This window comes from Styela clava, chromosome 10 (genome assembly GCF_964204865.1).
Source record: "Styela clava chromosome 10, kaStyClav1.hap1.2, whole genome shotgun sequence".
NCBI classification, from domain to species: Eukaryota; Metazoa; Chordata; class Ascidiacea; order Stolidobranchia; family Styelidae; genus Styela; species Styela clava.
The window spans coordinates 10,637,016-10,656,067 of record NC_135259.1 but is presented as its reverse complement, the minus strand read 5'-3'; the positions used below and the strand labels follow the sequence as shown (position 1 = coordinate 10,656,067).

At 33.5% G+C, this 19,052-nt stretch overlaps 2 protein-coding genes across 2 annotated transcripts in view; one reads left to right on the top strand and one right to left on the bottom strand.

Annotated features, from left to right (window-relative positions):
• LOC120338145 (uncharacterized) overlaps positions 1-19,052 on the top strand; it is a 76,325-nt gene that overhangs the window by 37,415 nt on the left and 19,858 nt on the right. The window lies entirely within an intron of this gene.
• Positions 84-9,200, bottom strand: LOC120338121 (integrin alpha-X-like). The gene is made up of 10 exons (XM_078117063.1): positions 8,938-9,200; positions 8,204-8,289; positions 7,187-7,338; positions 6,900-7,017; positions 6,345-6,519; positions 5,293-5,365; positions 4,824-4,966; positions 4,566-4,671; positions 1,395-1,512; positions 84-565 (listed from the first exon to the last, which is right to left on the bottom strand). Exons 1-10 carry the CDS (start codon positions 9,198-9,200, stop codon positions 399-401), a joined length of 1,401 nt encoding a protein of 466 aa, XP_077973189.1. The 3' UTR covers positions 84-398.

Here is a 19,052-nt window from a genome sequence, read left to right as displayed (position 1 = left end):
TGTTTTGTGCTTTTTGTGGAAGTCAGGTCCTTTTCTAATCAAACGCAGCTCTGAGTGTTCTACAATTATTATCCCACAAGAATCCCATATACACTACAGTAAATTGATTTCCAAGATTTAAAATATAACTCACCTCAAGATACCTTGTGCAAGCACTGACGTCTTCAGTTCACAGTCAGCCTTCCAATTCTCAATCAATGTGTCACCTATTCCAATCTTTCGATAATACTAACCAACTTCCATTGAAGATCTTATATTTTTTTCCATAAGACGTTCACATCATTTTCGATTATTTACACGCTTACCGGGCGTTAACTAGTCATGATAATGAATAGAGTGAAAGTATTCCGCAACCGCCATCGCACTATCGGTTAAACACACAAACACATATGCACACATCAGCACAACACATATCTCGAGATAATTTGATGATCAAACATTTTTACACATATCCAATCACATATGTATGTAAGAAATTGGTATATTACCATTCGTTTTCCATAAGTTGATGAAAATCCAGACTGGGCCATTGACAGTTTGTTGGAGTCGCTTCTTGAGTGAAATCCTAATCAAAATATTAAAGTATGTGTCAAAAAGTCTGCTTCTACAATATATCGATATTTGTAATGAGAAACTAACCGACATATATATGAAGGTATGATTGAGCATGTAGCTTTGTAACGAAACAAATATATAGAAGTTTCGTCGTAATTATATACAATTTACGCAATTCGATTACCTGAGCAATGATGAATGTCTCCAATTTACCCTAGTCATTGAGTCGACATGGTCGAGAAAGTAGATTTTACTGAACGGTATTGTGTTTGCTTATGTTATATATATAGGGTTACCATATTTTTGTGTCTTCAAATCGGGACGCCTCGAAAGACAACAACCCCTTAGCTGTGATTTTATAACTTCCCATTTTCCGATTTTACTACATAGTCATAGTTCTACATTCCTACATTTAAAGCTGTCTCGGCTGTCTTTATTGACCATATTGTTATTGAAATTTCATGCGCATATTCTCTGTCCAAATATCGGGTTCAGTTCGGAAAATAGGAAGGAATTGACGTTAACGATACCGGTACAACTAATTCGAATTTAGACTAATTAGTATTGGTTTTACATGCATGCGATACGTCTGCCATCAATAGGAATCAGCGGGAAACGAACGAATTCACCTGCAGTAAGTAGGCTAGACCTGCGCTACACAGAAACAACAGTAACGAGAACATGTTTGTGTATTATGCTGGAAAAGCGGGACTTTTGGCTGACTTTTCGGGACGGCGGGACAGAACGCTGAAAAGCGGGACCGTCCCGCCTAAAGCGGGACATATGGTAAGCCTATATATAAAATATATTAAGTATAAGAATGCTAAAATATTAATTACCTTCCAGCGCATTTTCAATGATGTCACCCTGCAATCGTTCAACAATATCAGCTAAATCACTAAAATCTCCAACTTGATATACACGTTCGTTGCTCATTACGTTACCGGTAGCAATAGTCTGAAAAAAGCAAACCGTGATTCCAAAGCAGAGAATAAGACTGACATTGTCCAACTAAAATATATTATTGGTATTTCCAGGTTCATTGCAGTGATCACTTTATACTAACTGAAATTATTTCCCTAATGTGCAAGAGTAACTATTAAGCGCACACTATATAACAGCGGCCCATACTTGCCAGATATTTACAATTACTATAGGCTAAATCGCGGATTGATCAAGACTTAGTTAATTAAAATGCCGCATTATTTATTGGCTTTGGTAGTTTGTAACGATCACGATAGCAAGTTTAAATTGCATTGTAAAGTTCATATCATCTGTAATAACCAAGTTTGCAAGTTTTACTTGATCACCGGCCGGCCAAATCCCAGAATCAGAACAAATCGTCTGTACCAACGTTTTAGTCATGTTTGTGAGTTAGGCTAGACCATAGGTTCTCAAAGTGCTCCGTACGGAGCCCCAGGGCTCCGCGAGAGAAACCCAGGGGCTCCGCGAGCTATTGGATTACTTTTCAAAATACTGACTAGTTTTGTAACTGTTCTAATAAGAAGCAATAACAGCTTTGATAAAATCTGACAACAAAATAGCCTCGAAATATGGCAAAGAGGCGGAATTAAAAAATGAGATTATTTATAAGCAGGAGCGCAGCCAGGATTCTTAAGAGGGTGGTGGTTCAAAATTGGAATCGGAAATTTCCGCCCAACATTTTTCGCGATTAAAAAAAACGGATAACGAGATTTCTATTGCGTAAAATATTTAATCCATGACCGATGCGAGCATTTAACGAACAATTGAAATTTATTTTATTGCATTCGGCTCCGTCGGTAGTTTCAGAATGAAAAAAAAGGTACATCGCGGAGCGCGCACAATTGATTGCGTGCGGCTCCGTCGGTAGTTTCATAATGGGGGAAAAGGTACATCGCGCGCACAATTGCCTCTGTTTCGATTTCGCAGTTACTACGATGAAAACCTAACATAACACCAATTTTTGTGATTTACAATGTCTATAAATACGTTTTCAATCTGAGGTGAGTCTGCTGAAACCAAACCTGTGATCTTCCATTTTAAGTTTTAGTTTTATTATTTTAGAATGCCGCTTTTCAATCAAGAAATTTGAGTTGCGGATTTATCGCTTTATTAATTATTATTTTTAGCATTTCGTAACGATGACTATAATATGGTAACATGTTTTTCACATTGAACTCATAATTCCCCACGAGAACAAAAAAGCGAATAACGTCGTCATTGTGTAACTCAGGGGTCACCAACCCGTTGCCCGCGGGCACCAAGTCGCCCGTGAAGACCACATGAGACGCCCGCAGGTTTGTTCCGAAATAAGTTACATCAATCAATTTTTGTCCTGCTATTCTTGTACTAATCACACTTATATGGTAACTGGGAATGGCACTATATTAATTATTGTGACAATCAACCTGATTTGACCTCAGCAATGTGACGGGTTATTTAATAGTCTTCCAATTATGACACACGGATATCACCTTCCACTAATCTGCGTTTTTTCAAGTTCAGTTTTAGTATTCTGTGGCGTCTAAAGCTGCCGCAAAACCCCGGCGGTATTCCCGAACCATGGCCAAGCTAAAACCCACGGCGACAGACTTTTTAGCTGCCACATACCAATGGAGAGATGCCGTTACCGCGGCAGCAAATTGAAAACCAATGGCAGGTAAAATTTTGCTGCCGGTCGGCCGTAAAGACAGGGCTGCCCCTGACGGTGACAAATTTTGGATAAATATTGAGACTATTGTTTGGTTCAACCTATCTTTGTAAATCGACATTTTTTCATATGTACTTCACCAGGAACAAACACGGGACACGCCTTTCTGATGATATGTAAGTCTCGCTCAGTGTTACAGTGTTACAGTGTCAAGTTACGCGCCGCAGTACAACACTCTGTAACATTCGATAGTACAAAGTCCATTTTATCCTAGGTTTGTGTTTGTAAATAACCCAGGTGCATTTTGGTTTCGTAGGATATTATAGTAGTGATCACTTTAAAATCAATTTGAAAACACTCAGTTCTAAAATGCAACGCAAGAGTCATTGATAGAAATTTATTTCAACGTTGTGATAATCGTTTGATTTTTTGAGGAATCCTAGAGTTTATCAGTGTCTCTACTTGACTAAATACCACTAATTATTAATAATTTAGGCTTAATCGAGCAAACTGAATTTTTTAGACGTGTACATTGAACTGGTAGCCCTTGGCTTAATCTGTACCCAGAAAGTAGTCTTCGGTTGGTTGGTGACCCCTGGTGTAACTATACATGTATACATATGCCGAGGGAAATTTTTGATTTAGGGAGAATAAACACCGGCGTAAAGATGTTAAAAGGTTCAAAGACACGCCATGCTGACGAAAAAATCGACGATTGTAACAAAATGCAATTGCGCACGTTATTAGCGCCCTTTTAAGTCTTCCAAAAATGTCAAAAGGGAAAAGATTCGACCCCTTATTTATTAATATGTTTGTCAAGTGTCAAATTTACAGCTTTAGTGTAAATTTAATTTATGTTTGAAATTTAGATTTATGTATGACTTGTATTAACCCTAAGGTTCAGCATTTAAATTAAGTAAAGTACTTTTAACTTGCTCAGGAATATTAATCTGAAAGTAACAACTTTAACATTTATTTTGGGGCTCCGTGAATAATAGTCAACCTTTCCAAGGGCTCCGCAACACCAAAAGTTTGAGAACCCCTGGGCTAGACCTCAAATCAAGTTTAGAAATTGCGTTACATGAAAGTTAAGATTCTTAGTAATATTCACATTATCAACTTGAAAAGAAACACAGACCAGGCCTTGTCAATCTACATACAGCGTTATGGATCAATATTCGTTTTGAAGTCACGTCATCGACTTTTTTTGGAATGTATTTCTGGAGGAACAAACTGAACCCATACCTCGTCGAAATTGAATAAAACGTGAATGGATTCAAATAGTGTATAAATAGGACCTTGTATTTGGGCCACACAAATCTCTTTTTTATGTAGGTATACGATGCCACATTAAAACTGCAGAAACCAGATAGCCTACCCTCAGTTCACTTTGTACGGCATCTGCTACACCAACCGCGTACGTTTGTATTCCAAATGAGCGAACGTACTTTGCTGAATATGGTAGATATTCCTTGTCTGTTGATCTTGAGGAAGGAAAACAAGATTAGTAAGACGGCATTTTATTCATGTACTTTTATTTTAATAGTACAAGTATCGATTTCAAACAAAAAACATTCCTTTAGAAAACTGGCATGTTGTCAGTTATGGATAATAACCTTTATTAATATGTACTCACATTCCATCAGTCAGAAGAATCAATACTTGTTTTGTTGAAGGATCAAAAAGTCTTCCAGAATCTTCGAAATCCATTACTGTCTTATTCAAGGCATGAGCTGTATATGTTGTATAGTTTTGTAACGAAACTTCAGTTAGATGTTGCTGTGAATGAAAAAAGAATAGCTAGTCAATGATTTTCCTTCCTCCCATGAAATTTGCTTAACGTCGATTTGGTTGATATATCATAGCAAGTTTTTTTGTTACCAAGAATACAAGAAAACAACGAACATAATAGCATTTGAGGTTACTTTAACTAAAGTTTACAAAATGTAATGTGGCATATGAAATCCAAGTTCAATATTGTGAATACAGTATGTGTAATGATGTATGTCAGTTTGTGTGGAAATGATAATAATTCAACTAACAGTAATTCAGATTCTCAAAGTTATATTAAGTAATATGTAAAGAGCCTTTCAAGTGAATCTTACTCGTAATTGCTCAAATTTTCGAACTTCTCCAAGTGCAATTTCAGTCTTAATGAAAGGTTGATCGTCCAGTCCCCTAAGAATCAAAATAAATGCACTTAGAAAACAGAATGAGTTATACTACTCGGAATAAGAGTTGGTATATTTGATTTTGTCTCAAAGCCGATTGTGAATGTGAATCTATATAACTGATGATATGCATGTCTATGAATACTCATGATATATATATATATATATACAATGTAGGAATATTTGTCAAAATCAGTCAGAATTAATTTGCAAAAAATCCCATAAGTTCAATGAAAAGTCATTCACTCCGAAACCTCCTTGATGTAACAAAATAATCAACCTGACATTTAAAATTTGATCGATCGCCTTTGTTACAAATCCAGAAAAATGTTCAGTTGGTTCTATGTAAATTTCAATTCGATACACTATTTTTTTTACAATTTTCAAATTATCGGAGAAAAAAAAATTACAATGGGTAATTGGAATTTTAAACGTATGTAGTCAGCATACTTTATTCGGTTGATTTGGTAATTTCATAAATTAGCATTTGACAGTATTCAATTTCATATAATATGTTCATGAATACTATGATAATACAAAAATTTGGAATCGGTCAGCTATGCATAATAACATGAGCACAATATTCGGCGTATAGAAGGATTTACTATTTGATATCCACCACGATTTAACCTTCTTTCGTTAATGTTTGTCTAAAGCAAGTTCACGCGAACTAAAACTCAGAAACAAAAAAGGATCTTTGATCATCTTCAAGAACACTGAAGTGCCAAGTGCTACTGACGCAATAACGATTTATAGGGATGAACTTTCGAATCAGCAAATACAAATTGAACGGAGACTTGAATCAGCTCGGTCAATGCGATCATGAGGCGTATATGATATAATAAATTCTAAATAACTGGAGTTATTAGAAAAAACTTCTGGCAATTTTTACGTACACTCAGAGCAAGCGATTAAAAACCTTCTACTAACTGTGTATTGTGGCTTGAAAGCGAAAACGAATAAATGAACTAATAAATCATGCGTACCATCCTTCATAAAAGTGAGAGTATTGTATAACACCAACTCTATTTGCACCAGTATCAATGTTAAATCGTTCAATGACTTGTAAAACCCATTCTTTCACTTTTTCAAAGTTCTCTCCGCCGATAGATTGTGATCCATCAAGAACAAAGACAATATCAAGTCCATTGACAGGGCAATCTGAATTTGAAATCATTTTTTGTAAAAAATCTGTTTTATTGCACGAAACTATATCAATATTTCAAATCATTCCAAAAAAATTTGGCACTCTTGCCATCTCAATTCCCAGGTCACTTATGACGTGTTCAAAATGTATTTAATTATGTGTAAAACAAATATTATGTAATTGTAGATATTGGCAATAATTTTATTTGGAAAATTTTCGGCGCATCTTATTAAAATATTGTATCGAAGGACACTGCTATTTTGACTGTTTGTTATTAAGATTGCTTCAATTTTGCCACACTAAAGACAAATTTGGACGATATAAAACTATAGGCTTGTGAGCAGCAGTTAAAATATAAAGTGAGAGCTAAAAAGGAAATTACTAATGATTTTACCAAAATTGACGTTCTGTTGTATTCCTGACCATCGTTTCCCGCCTCTTGAACCTAAGAAGCAGAAACCTGGATTGTAGCGACTGGTATCGCAATCCTTCGGTCGAGGATACGGACAAGTCTATAAATATAAGTAATTTCAAGTGGATGAACAAAATTTCAATGCAAATTAAACAATACCAAAAATCTCTCATTTATTAAATGGTCAGTTTATTTTTATACGTTTCATTTAATAAATTATTTGTTAGTTTAACTTCTTTTTGAATACGACAATTTTCATGCCAACTTACCACTGTATGACCTTGTCTGTTGATAGCAAATGACAAGCCAACTCCATCACCGGGTTCTGTATTTTCCGGATGTAACTCCTGGCACATCCTGTGAGAATCTTCTCTGACAAAAACGGATCTCGGGATAACACATGCGTTCATACTTCCTTGTGCTGAAAAGTAGGAACATTTACACCCTTTTAAAGATCACAGATTTCAAAAGGACATTTCTGTCTTCTCATATAGACTCTATAACTTTTCATACACTATTTTATTAAACAGTCGGCTAAATTCGGACACAGAATTCATGGAAAACATGTTTCATTGTTAAGTTAAAGAAAATGGATTGTTGATTTCAAAAATTTAGAACGTGACTTTCTAATATCCATCAAATAATAAGTTGTTAAACATGTCATTATCATTTGCAAGTTGTGCCAAAACTGTTCAAATGATATTACCAATAAATTTGGCACCAATTTTTTAAAAGCTTTACAAAAAGAGGCTCCATCGTAAAATATTGCGCATTTCAAACCCATATCAACCTTTGCTGAATTTTATTCTAAATCAAAAATGTATTGTCGCGGAGCTAAATTTATATTCAAATACACGAATTATGATTAAATTTTAGCAATAACGAGTTCAAAAGAGGATAATCGTTAATAACTAAAACTATAGCCATTAATTGTTTCTTAATTTCACATAGATACAGACACAATACATCACACGTGTGTTAGCATTTTTACTATTCATAAGTAACCATGCCGTGTAATCCATGGCTGTCAAATTTTTTAAGAAACATTTTGATGATGACCTATTTGAAAAAGTGAAAAAATATTTATGAAGATACTGTTTATTATACCAACGCCATGTTCGTATCATTCTAGGAAATACACAATTAACTGACTCACAACTGACTCAGAAAACAATCAATTTTCAGAAACAGCGTAGCTCAGACATAATACTGTATAATTATTAAGGCGATTATAGAATTCAAATATATTATGTTCAACATTTGAAATATATTAAACAGTTACATACTTTTTGAAGAGTTATATCTTTCTGGTCCTAAATGTTGCGAACGAGGATTCGCTGGATTCATACGTTTGGGTGAACCGGTAATCAAGCTAAAAATGAGGAGAAAAAAAAACTGATTAGATGGGTGAAATATATATAAAAACTATTTTAAATGACTACTTTTAAGTACCGCAAAAATATCAAGAACGGTTAAATCTATAAAAAAAAAAATTCAAATAAAAAGTAAATAGGGAATTACAGTATAATGTTGTAGATGGGAAAGTAACAATGTTCGCACAAATTTAAAAAAAAGATAGTTTTGGATGAATTGTAATTAAGAATAAAAAATAACAGCAATTAAACGACTTCATTTTTATTTTTAAGTACTGAAAACTAGTTCAATAGTTGCAAAAATATTAATGGCAACAACTTCAACATCAATTTCGCAAAGATTCCCAAAGTAGTAGGTCCAGTACTGTACAATAACATTCGATGTATCCATATGGCATGTCATCGAAACCGCATTGAGTATGCAACACAGCCAAAATTATAACAACAATCTTATCTGGCATCACAGCCATAGGTTTGTGCGTTGAAGTTGATAAACGAGGTGACTCAATTTACCCATTCCCCTCAAAGCCCTGAGCGATAACGACAGAAAGATAGCACGCGTGGCCTGTACTCTCCAAACAATTAAATAAAACAAAAAACTCAAACAATATGGAAAATTTCTAATTTGAACATAAAAACTGACTCACTTTACACCTCCACCAAACCGAGCTCGATGGAAAAGTATATTATATCCGAAAAATGTAGGAGGTTCGTCCTCAGGTAGACTCGGAATCTTGTTAATTTCGTTTGGTCGAGCAACTGATGAGAGAAAAAATCGGAGACCGCTTTCGTGAGTCGCTACGTTGAATGAGTGTACTACTTTACAATTTTGAAGTAATACGATAATAAATAACACCGCGGATGAAACTGCTACACTGGAAATGAAACTGCTAATTTTTAAGCTAGCCATATTTTTTACGGTATAACTGAAAACACGGAGAACACGTTATGGGCTGTGATATATTAAAGAGTAAGTATATCATAAAAAATATCAAATATATAAATGTCAATATCATCAACGTATTAAGTCACGATTATCAAAGTTTAAGTCGATAGTCGTGTCCTTTTAAACAGAATGCAGCAAATTTATAATAACATATTTAACTATAACGTAGCTAACAATTTGCATGATTTGAGACAATTCTTAGACGCAATTTATTTGGGGATAAGTGCTTATTTTTAGATATTGCAGTCACATGCATTCAACTTGTATTTGTTATAAAATCGACGCGTATTGACTCAATTTTGGAAAATTTTGGAATGTTTCTGCTCGTTGAGCCTTGTAAAATTATCTTACTAATCATCGAAATTGATGTAATCAGACTGGTTGCTGGATTGGTTACTTCGTCTGCCTCGCTTCAGTTGGAGAGCGTTTACGATCCCCTCTACCCGTGAACATCGACTCACTATGCACCCCGATGGATTTTACCTGTCATAAATGTCAAAGTCCTTGAGTCTGTCTTTCCAAACAATTGTTTTACTCTAAAAAACTTCACCCAATTTACGAATGCTTTTGTGAAACATCATATACAGTAAAATATACCTCTGTTCTCTGATTTACTTACAACCTGTACTGTATGAATTTTAAGTTAAATTAAATGCATTCTTCACGACCTAAAACTTTACGACATATGAAATAATATGAAAATGGGTGCAGTACACTGCAAGAATGGCAGTTTTCACTATGCTCCCATATTCCGTAGCTTACCTACGTACTGATTTTTCCCAAATCAAACTTGTGAATTTAAAATGATGAAATACTGATTTTACCCCAGAATTGGAAACAAATATTTGATTTTTTTGTTTGTGTAATTGATTTGCCCAGTAGTAACAACTATTTATCGAAAAGAACCCTAATTAAAACTACTATATTATATTGTTCAAACTTCAATATAGAATAATAGTATTAAATGACTTGGTTGCTCATTAAATATTACAACTTTCAATCTTCTCTCATTTGATCCCAATGTAAACAACAGTTGCACAAACGACCAAGTCTGCACTAAAAATCAATTATCTTTTACGTTTGAGTTAATGTTTGTGACTTCTAAACTACCACAAAATTGGAAAATTTAAGGACTCAAAAATTTTTGTTCATATTTTTCAATATGACTTTGAAATCCAAGTTTTTCTAATAACAAAATGTAGATGTTTACTCGTAAAAGAATAGTGAATTGCCTGACATCAACTAAAGATTTGAGGTAATCAAATTGCATTTCAAAGAGCAGAAACATTCCACAAAATTTATTCATATAGAAAGTTTGTCTCGTCTAACAATTTCTACCTAATTTTCTTTTACATAACTGACGCCCGAGTACACCTAACGCACGCAACCAAGAGCTTCGCAGCACTACAGCATATCAACACAATCATCTTCAAAACAATAAATTTAATATGGTTTGTCATATAATCGAAAATGCCTAATTTGAAACATGGCACTTGGAATAGAACTCATTCTTAAATACGTGATGTACAAAATTTTAAATGTATTATATTTCTTTTATAATGCGCTGGAAATTTCTAATCGCCTACGAATATATAGCAGTCTGCGTGTCATCAACGGTGTTTTCCGAATTCCACCATAAATATTGCAGCACGTTTCTAATTAACGATTGATTCTCAAGATTATAGTGCACAAAATGAACTAACGTAGATGTATATATTAAGTGAAGTTTAGAAATTAAACAACTCAGTTAACTAGCAGAGCAGACAAGCGCTATTTAGCTATAGCTTGCGATTACGTAGAATGCAACGTTTTTCAAAATTAGAAGAATTTGAAAACATTTGACAAAATCATCTCCGATATTTTTCATCTTCTTCCCAATGATTGAGAAGTGTTGAAAGTGCTTTTCTCTAATTTTCACAATTATCAGTTTTGAAGTGAGGAAATTGTATTTTTTCCTTTAAATGTACTTTCACTCACGAGTTCGAACAGATTGCGAGAGACGTCATGAAAAGAACACTAATTTATAATGCTAATTCAGTTTCGGTCAGCGATTGTAGTCTAATTCCAATTGACGCGTCGTGATCAATTGTAAAATATTGATCATATTTATGATGAAAAATATTGTCCAACTCTCAGTGCGATGGCGTCACTCATCGATGATGAAATATGTTTCAGTCACTAAGACTGTATAGCCCCATCTCTCAATCTGAGATAAATATTCTTACATAAATGATTTAATTTTCAAATTTGGTTATTTTCGGTCGACACCCTATAAAAAGTGGCTTTGCCGCAATGCAAGGCTTCGTAGGTGAACGATTTTATTTACCGAATTTTAAGTGATTCATTCACACACCAAGAAAATGCCAAATACGTCATTCATTTCGGAAATGCAACTTTTAAGGCGTCAAAACTCATAATTTAGATATTTTCAGCCGCGTCATCAGAACCATTCCCAAAATATGTTTGATACCGGTTTACAACACGTATTTGTTATTCTGCTATATTGAACATTAATTTTGACAGATGTTTCTTAATCATAATACAAAGGTTACCGATGGACAAAAATTATGTATATATAAAATAAGATGATAGTTTGATGAACACTTGACAATAATGATTTTTCAAAAATAAGACAACTTGTATATAAGACTATTTAAATATAATATATGAAAACACCACAGTTAACATGTCCACCAAGTATGATTAGCATCGACAATGTGTGAAAATGTTGTCAATAAGAAATAAAGCCGAGTGCGGAAAACACAACAACTATCTCATTATTCATATGTATGATTATTAGCAATATGTTTATTGCAAAAAGTTAAAATGAGTTAACAATTTAAAAAGACAATTTTGATGTATTTCGACCATTTAGTTCATAGTGAATGGTTGACGAGAAAGAAAAAATGTCACGTTTGCCGAATATTAAGAAATAAAAGCCATATTACTGTCACGTTCCATCACTCACATTTAAACTCAATCATGATTCATGGTCATGTTGGTCGAAGATACGAAGATACATTCTTTTATTAACAAATATAATTTGCAAAATTTAAATTTTTGCACGCGTTTTTCTATGTTTCCACTATGAACAAGGCTTTGTATTTTTGGAAGGACCGGAATCTTTCGGTTCGGCAGTGCCTAGATTCGTTCATTGCGCACTACTTACCCAATTTATTACACCAAGCCCACAACCGTAAATTCAACGCTTTAAACCGCTAGGAAATGACTAGACTAGGCCATTGCGCCCACGAATTAATTATGTCATAAGTGCGACGATAATACTTGTAAATCTAGAGCTAGACAGTTTCGGACAGTAAAAATCGATAAAATATTATTTAAAACCTATGAAGTACAAACATTATTTATCGTTAATAGATTAAAAAAATAACAATTTGAACACTGGTTGTCTTCAACATTATAAAAACCTTATTATGAAACATGCGATAAAATGCTTAATATAAAAAAGCAGAAACAAATGTTGGTGTCATTGCTATAAACGTACAATGTTAGATTACCAGCTGCTCCCAAAAATCTACCAACGAAAAATTTGAGATAGTAATTTTTCTAATTGCTCGAAAAGTTCAAAAATATTATATGCATTGTTTTAGCAAACATAACACTCTTCAATTAACCATTGGAAATTGAAAAAAATCGATCCTGTAGTTTAAAAGGAAACCAATATTGTCACAACAACTTAATACACACCGCGAACAACAACAATAAGTCAACAACGATGCACAGGTTCACTGTGTCTCCAATAAATCTTTTGTGAATTACCACATCTTATCACCTACAGAAAGAATTGACTATTTTCAACTCTTGCAATTGATTGCATTATCTGTTATCATCTACAAATACTAGTAAGAAAACTGCTTTCAAAGTCTTTTTTTTATTCCCAGGGTTGTCCATGGGACATATTTTTCTGCCTGTAGCAATTTATGCCTGTCCCAACCCATCCCATGGGATTCCCATTGGAATAAAATTCAATGAAAGTTGTTGAATTCTGTTTTATCGTCTACTATAGTAAGTAGAGACATTCAAAAGAGACATTCAAAGAGACATTCAAAGAGACATTCAAAACGACAAAATTTGTTGCCTTTCACAAAGTATATTGGCAATGCTGAATACATTTTGCTCTTTATAACTATCAAGTAAATTCTGCTCAAATATATAGACATAAAGTCCATAACGAAATGTTTCACCATCATTTCCCCAAAAATCTTACGGCATTTTGTGTCCCTCGTGTCCCATGGGAAATACAAATGTGTGCTGTCCCATCCCATCCCATGGACAAGCCTGATTATTCCTTTCGTGAACAAGTCGGAGAATATACCACCTATATTTCTTCTCTTCAATTGCAACTGTGGTATTATATCAAAACTCAATCTTTCTCAACGTTTACAGTTTATCGAATATTTTTATTCAAAATGTTAAACTCACTGCCTTATATGTACATATCAAATAGATGAGAATGAATTGACTAACTAATTTTCGGCAAAATATTAAAAAACGGAAGTAGAAATTATCAAATTGATCAAATTTGATATAAATCTACAATCAAATTTTCGGCAAATAGACATAATTAAAATTTACGCGACTTTTTATATGAATCACACTGCGTGATCGGCCGCCAGACATAACTATTTCTATAATATATCTAAATTAAGCTAATAAAACGGAATATATATTTGCGATTCATTCATGGAAAATTCGTGACGAGGCACGCGACCGGCTTAAATATGACTTTAATGACGCAATAAAGTTATTTGATTGTTCTGAAAATTTTTTGTCCTGCGATTGAGTTTTAATGAAAATGTCACCTTCAAAATTGAGGTCAGAATAATTTTGAATTTGATCCAAGCTTAGATTTGAAGTACCACAAATGAAGCATAATACATTTCAAAACAAAACCTTCAAAAAAACTAATTTGAATTTTCAGCCGAAGGTAGTCACAAATTTTATAGTTTTTACTCATTAATTCAATTCTACAATCAGGTTGGAGTAATTCTTTTTAAATTCAACTACAAAACACAGACAATCCATGTGCGGCATCTATCGTAGGATAAGATGAAAAACAATAGCGTATTCCCTTGTTAATATTTACCGTAGCGCGATACTACTAGTTGTATTGAAATATCATATCATATATGTAAATTGAAGTCAAATTTGTCTGATATATATGATATATGGAAATAATTATGTCTCAGCCAGGTTCCATACCAAAACAGCTGGGAATAATTAATATTGATTTTTTGATTTATAGGTCGTGTTCTGATATAAAGAATATATATAACATCATATAGTAAATTTTAGGTATTATTTATAAACCGGATTTCCTAAAACATAACAGCAAAATGAATTTAAATTTTACGTAACATAACAACTAACTCCAGTACAGGACAAATAATGAAAATATCGCATAGGTTCACAACGCGACCATTTCTCGAGACATCAATAAGGTTTATATTCATTGCATGAGTTTATGCATGAACATATATTTATACGCACATGATTATAATATAAATTATGCCATTGAAATGATTCAGAGTATTGTCACCAATTTTTGGCAAAAAGTACGAATTAATAAAAACATGTCAGCGATGGAGCAATATTCAATTATATATATTTTTCAATCCAGTCCGCTGTACACATTAGTTTTTATTGATATACTCAATATTTATTTTCCTATAACATTTGCTATTGAAAACTTAATTCGACTTTTATATATATATATTTTTTACTTTAAATGTAAATATTGGTCGTCTTTGAAGAGTTATAAATCTTTGAAAAATAAATTGCTATTGTATCATATAATTATGGTAAACAGGATGGGTTTGAGGCATTTGGTATACTTTTATTTCGGTATTTTGTCAACGTATTTACATAAAATTCAATGTACGAGTAAGTCAAAAAACATTTTCACATCCCATCAATTTCCAATTAATTTCGCAAGTTTGTATTGAAGGGCGTATTCCGGACTCTGGAAAATATGTTTATTTCAACTATTTTGACCTGGTATCTACGGCATGTGGCATTTGCTGTAAAGCTACAACCTCGGGTTGAATGATTTTCAACCTGAATGTATAAATGTTGGTCGACCCAGATCTCAACTTTTTGACATGTAATTAATTATTCTGTATAACGAAGAAAATATGAAATGCCAAATTGTCGTTTTCAGATTATGGTCATAAATTTGATTTAGAATAGTTTGTTTTAAAACAGTGATCAATGCGATCAGATCCAACTTCAGTAATTCGTATATGTTGAGGTCAAAAACCAATAACATTTGTATTTGCTCCATTGCGTTATATGCCATATCAGATTTCCGTATGATTTTATATCCACGTCCAAATAATACTCAGTGTCAACCACGCTTTTGTTAAAAAAATGTCACTACTTTATGATTACACATTTACATGGAATATACAATCTATTCTGCATCTTGTCACAAACGGTACTCTGCGCAGGAAGGCTACTCGGAGGTAGAGGACTTACACGGGTTGAAACTAACGTAAACATTTAGTAAGATACAATCGAATAATCGGTCTACCCTCTGTACTCAAGATTTTAAGTGTATTTATTGCAAAACTTTTGTTTCCTGGGTCGAATGAAAAGCCGTATTCGGAAGAAAGTAAAACTATTATTAGATATATCCCCGCATGATTTTCAGGCAGATAAATTCGGCAGCTACCATATTTCTGGTTTCGTTCTTGTTGGTTCTCATCAGTGATTTATATCAATAGTCTGGAACGTTCATTGAGTTCATTAATTGGTGGGAACCCAGACGGATAAAATGTCGCATACTGGCAGTATCGTGAATTAAATGGCATGTATTACGTGCATATAACAATGTTATTCATGACGAAATATTGGTTAATTGGCTATTCGTGAATCAGCAACTCTTTTATTTATTATTACACTGCTCAACGAAACCAAATGAAAGCGCTGTATATCAGTTACCTGTGGGTGACTATTCATGATTGCATTAGCAAGAATAATCCCCGTATAAAAAAGATACAATTAATTATTTATTTATTCCACAATATAGTCTCGCCTTAAAAGTAACAGCGACAAGCCATATTTGACCTGGTTCGTATAATACTTGACAAATTTCTTGGAAGAGATTGAAATGAAATCAATATATATGAACAGAGATCGAATGATAAGACATTATCTCAACCATTCCTACGTAATAAAACAATTACACCGGTCGAAGGACGTAAAGAATTGAAATCGTAAGCAATACCGACTACAGAACTATTTTTGGCAAATTTATCAGAATGTTCGGTGCCAAAACGAGGCATTTCTGCGTCAGACATTCGGCTAATTAACCATGATCTGTTTATGCTAGTTAATTTCATATCTACAAGAATTTTCATGATAAAAACTAGAAGATTTGGACTAGTTTTGTTTAGAATACATATATATATATTGAATGGTAAATCGAGTGGATTGATCGAGAACGTGTTTCTATAACTTCTAAAACCAAACAGATCGATCTCTTATAATACCAATTCTTTCGTGTACGATTGTCTGCCTCGAATCCAACGACGACATGAATTTGGCACTAGCAAATTGCTTGAACAAGTCAGCCGATGGGGCTGGACTCTGCAAAGACTGGATTCGAATCACAACCTCTCGGTCTGGAGGTCGGGCGAGGCAATGCAATATTTACGTTAAAATTTAATCTTACATTTGTGGTAAGCGTCCAAATTATAACTGATCCGGTCTAGAACCAATTGAGTACTGGAATAGGAATAGCAAAACTTTAAATAATTCGATTAGTACAAATCGCATACATTTGAACACAAATAATACCATAAACAGTGTGAGCATTTTCAATGGCAATTAGGGCAATGTTTTCTTATACGGGAAAATTACCATTTCGTTTACTGCAGCTTACTTTGAATGGGGTCCGTGTGTGTTCAAAACTGAGCAACTTGAGTCTAGTGTAATATTATTCGGACAGCAAAAAAAAAAAAAAATACATGGGAATAAAATTATTTCATAAATTGTTTACTGGTAAACTATGCCATAAAATTCAAAATACCGACATTAATTTAGGTTGTCATGACGACAAACAATTTTTGAAAAAATGGGCGAGGCCACATAGTTGAGTTTTGCTTGTCTGCCATTATGAGATGAGTAATTGTAAATGAATACATAGATGAGCCAAGTACGTCATATTAATTCCTAATTCTTTAATTAAGACGGATAACCTACTTGGAACAGCGATGTTTGGTACTGAGGAAAACTTTTTAATCAGACCCCAACGGATCAGTGCAAATTTTTCACCTTTTTGTCAAATGGGTGATGTTTTGATTGCGTGAATATTGAGTTTAACGTGTGTGGTGAACATTTGAAAATGATCCCAATACATTGAAATCTTAAACATTCCACATCAGATCTATATGTCGACTTCGTGTCCAATAAAAGAACCCATCATTAATGTTAAGGTAACATTAAATTGGTCTATATTCAATAAGCTATTTCCAACTTTTCCCAACATTGAGGATTGTTTCGTATAGTAAATATATATATATGTTTCTCCCGACTTCGCAAAGCAAACATTTGTCACGTCGATGACGTTATCTCATAATTTTCTAATCGATATTATGCACGTTTATATTCGAGTCTAAAGCAATAATAAAGTGTATTATTTAAAACGGAAACAACATGAAATTTATTGATCTATTTGGAACAGATTCTATTTCAAGCATGTTAATTTGTAACATCATCAAAGTAGGCCGAGATATTTATATATCTTGCATGACATCATATGCCACACCTTGTTCACACTTTGTTGCAATTTTAAGACATAAAAAGTTGACGGAATCAAACATACGAAAAATATATACACATGTTATGTGTGTGCATAAACATCGCTCTGTATGACTATTTAAAACAATTGGTTTCTCATATTCTGGTAGAGTGCACCAGTTCAGAAGTCAGAAAAATGTATTAACGTTATGAGAACCGAGAACCCCCGCTTTACAATTTCGCTTACAAGTACAACCATCTTTGAGCTTTCACATTAAAAATTATTACTACAAATAGTCTTACACATGAACTTGCAATATTGATACTTACCTTAATAGTTTTGTCGGATACCATATCCCTCGTGTGGTAAATATGAAAAATCCTATCTGAACCTGAAAATCAACAACATCAAATTTTTGGAAAGGTCAATATTTTATATATTTCGAAGCAATAAAGTTTTCATTTTAAGAAGAGATTTTTCCATGTTTGTTCGTTCAATTTTTAAAAGCAAGATGAAACAGATTAATTGTTCTATTATGATCTTTATTTTTTCGGTTATATCTTAAAGAGTTAAAGTTATTCTTATTCATCACATGAATACTATAATATTAAGTATCCGTATGCACAACGGACGCAGAAAAAGACAAAAAATGGACGTACAGCTGCAATTTCTTGTTAACGTTTACGCATTTAGTGTGTACGGACTTAGTAAAGAATTCGTCAACGGGCGACGTTCAATACGTATTAAAAATAATGAGTCCGGTACACTCACAGTAGGCTACACAATATTCATTCCTCATCGAATTTGTACCTGCGAAGCTACGCTTTATCGGTGTGATTATACGCGTGTTCGTCCTAGTATTTGATATATATTCAAGTATTGAGACAAGTTTATGAGTACTAGTTATTACGCTATTAAATTTGTTTTGTCTTTTTCATTTTGCGGTCGACTTGAAAGCCGGTTTCAATATGGTGGGAGCTGACTTCGATGACCGTATTGTCGTATCGCTTCCTCCTGTCCATACCAAAAAAAAAGATTTTTTTGCTAGTGCT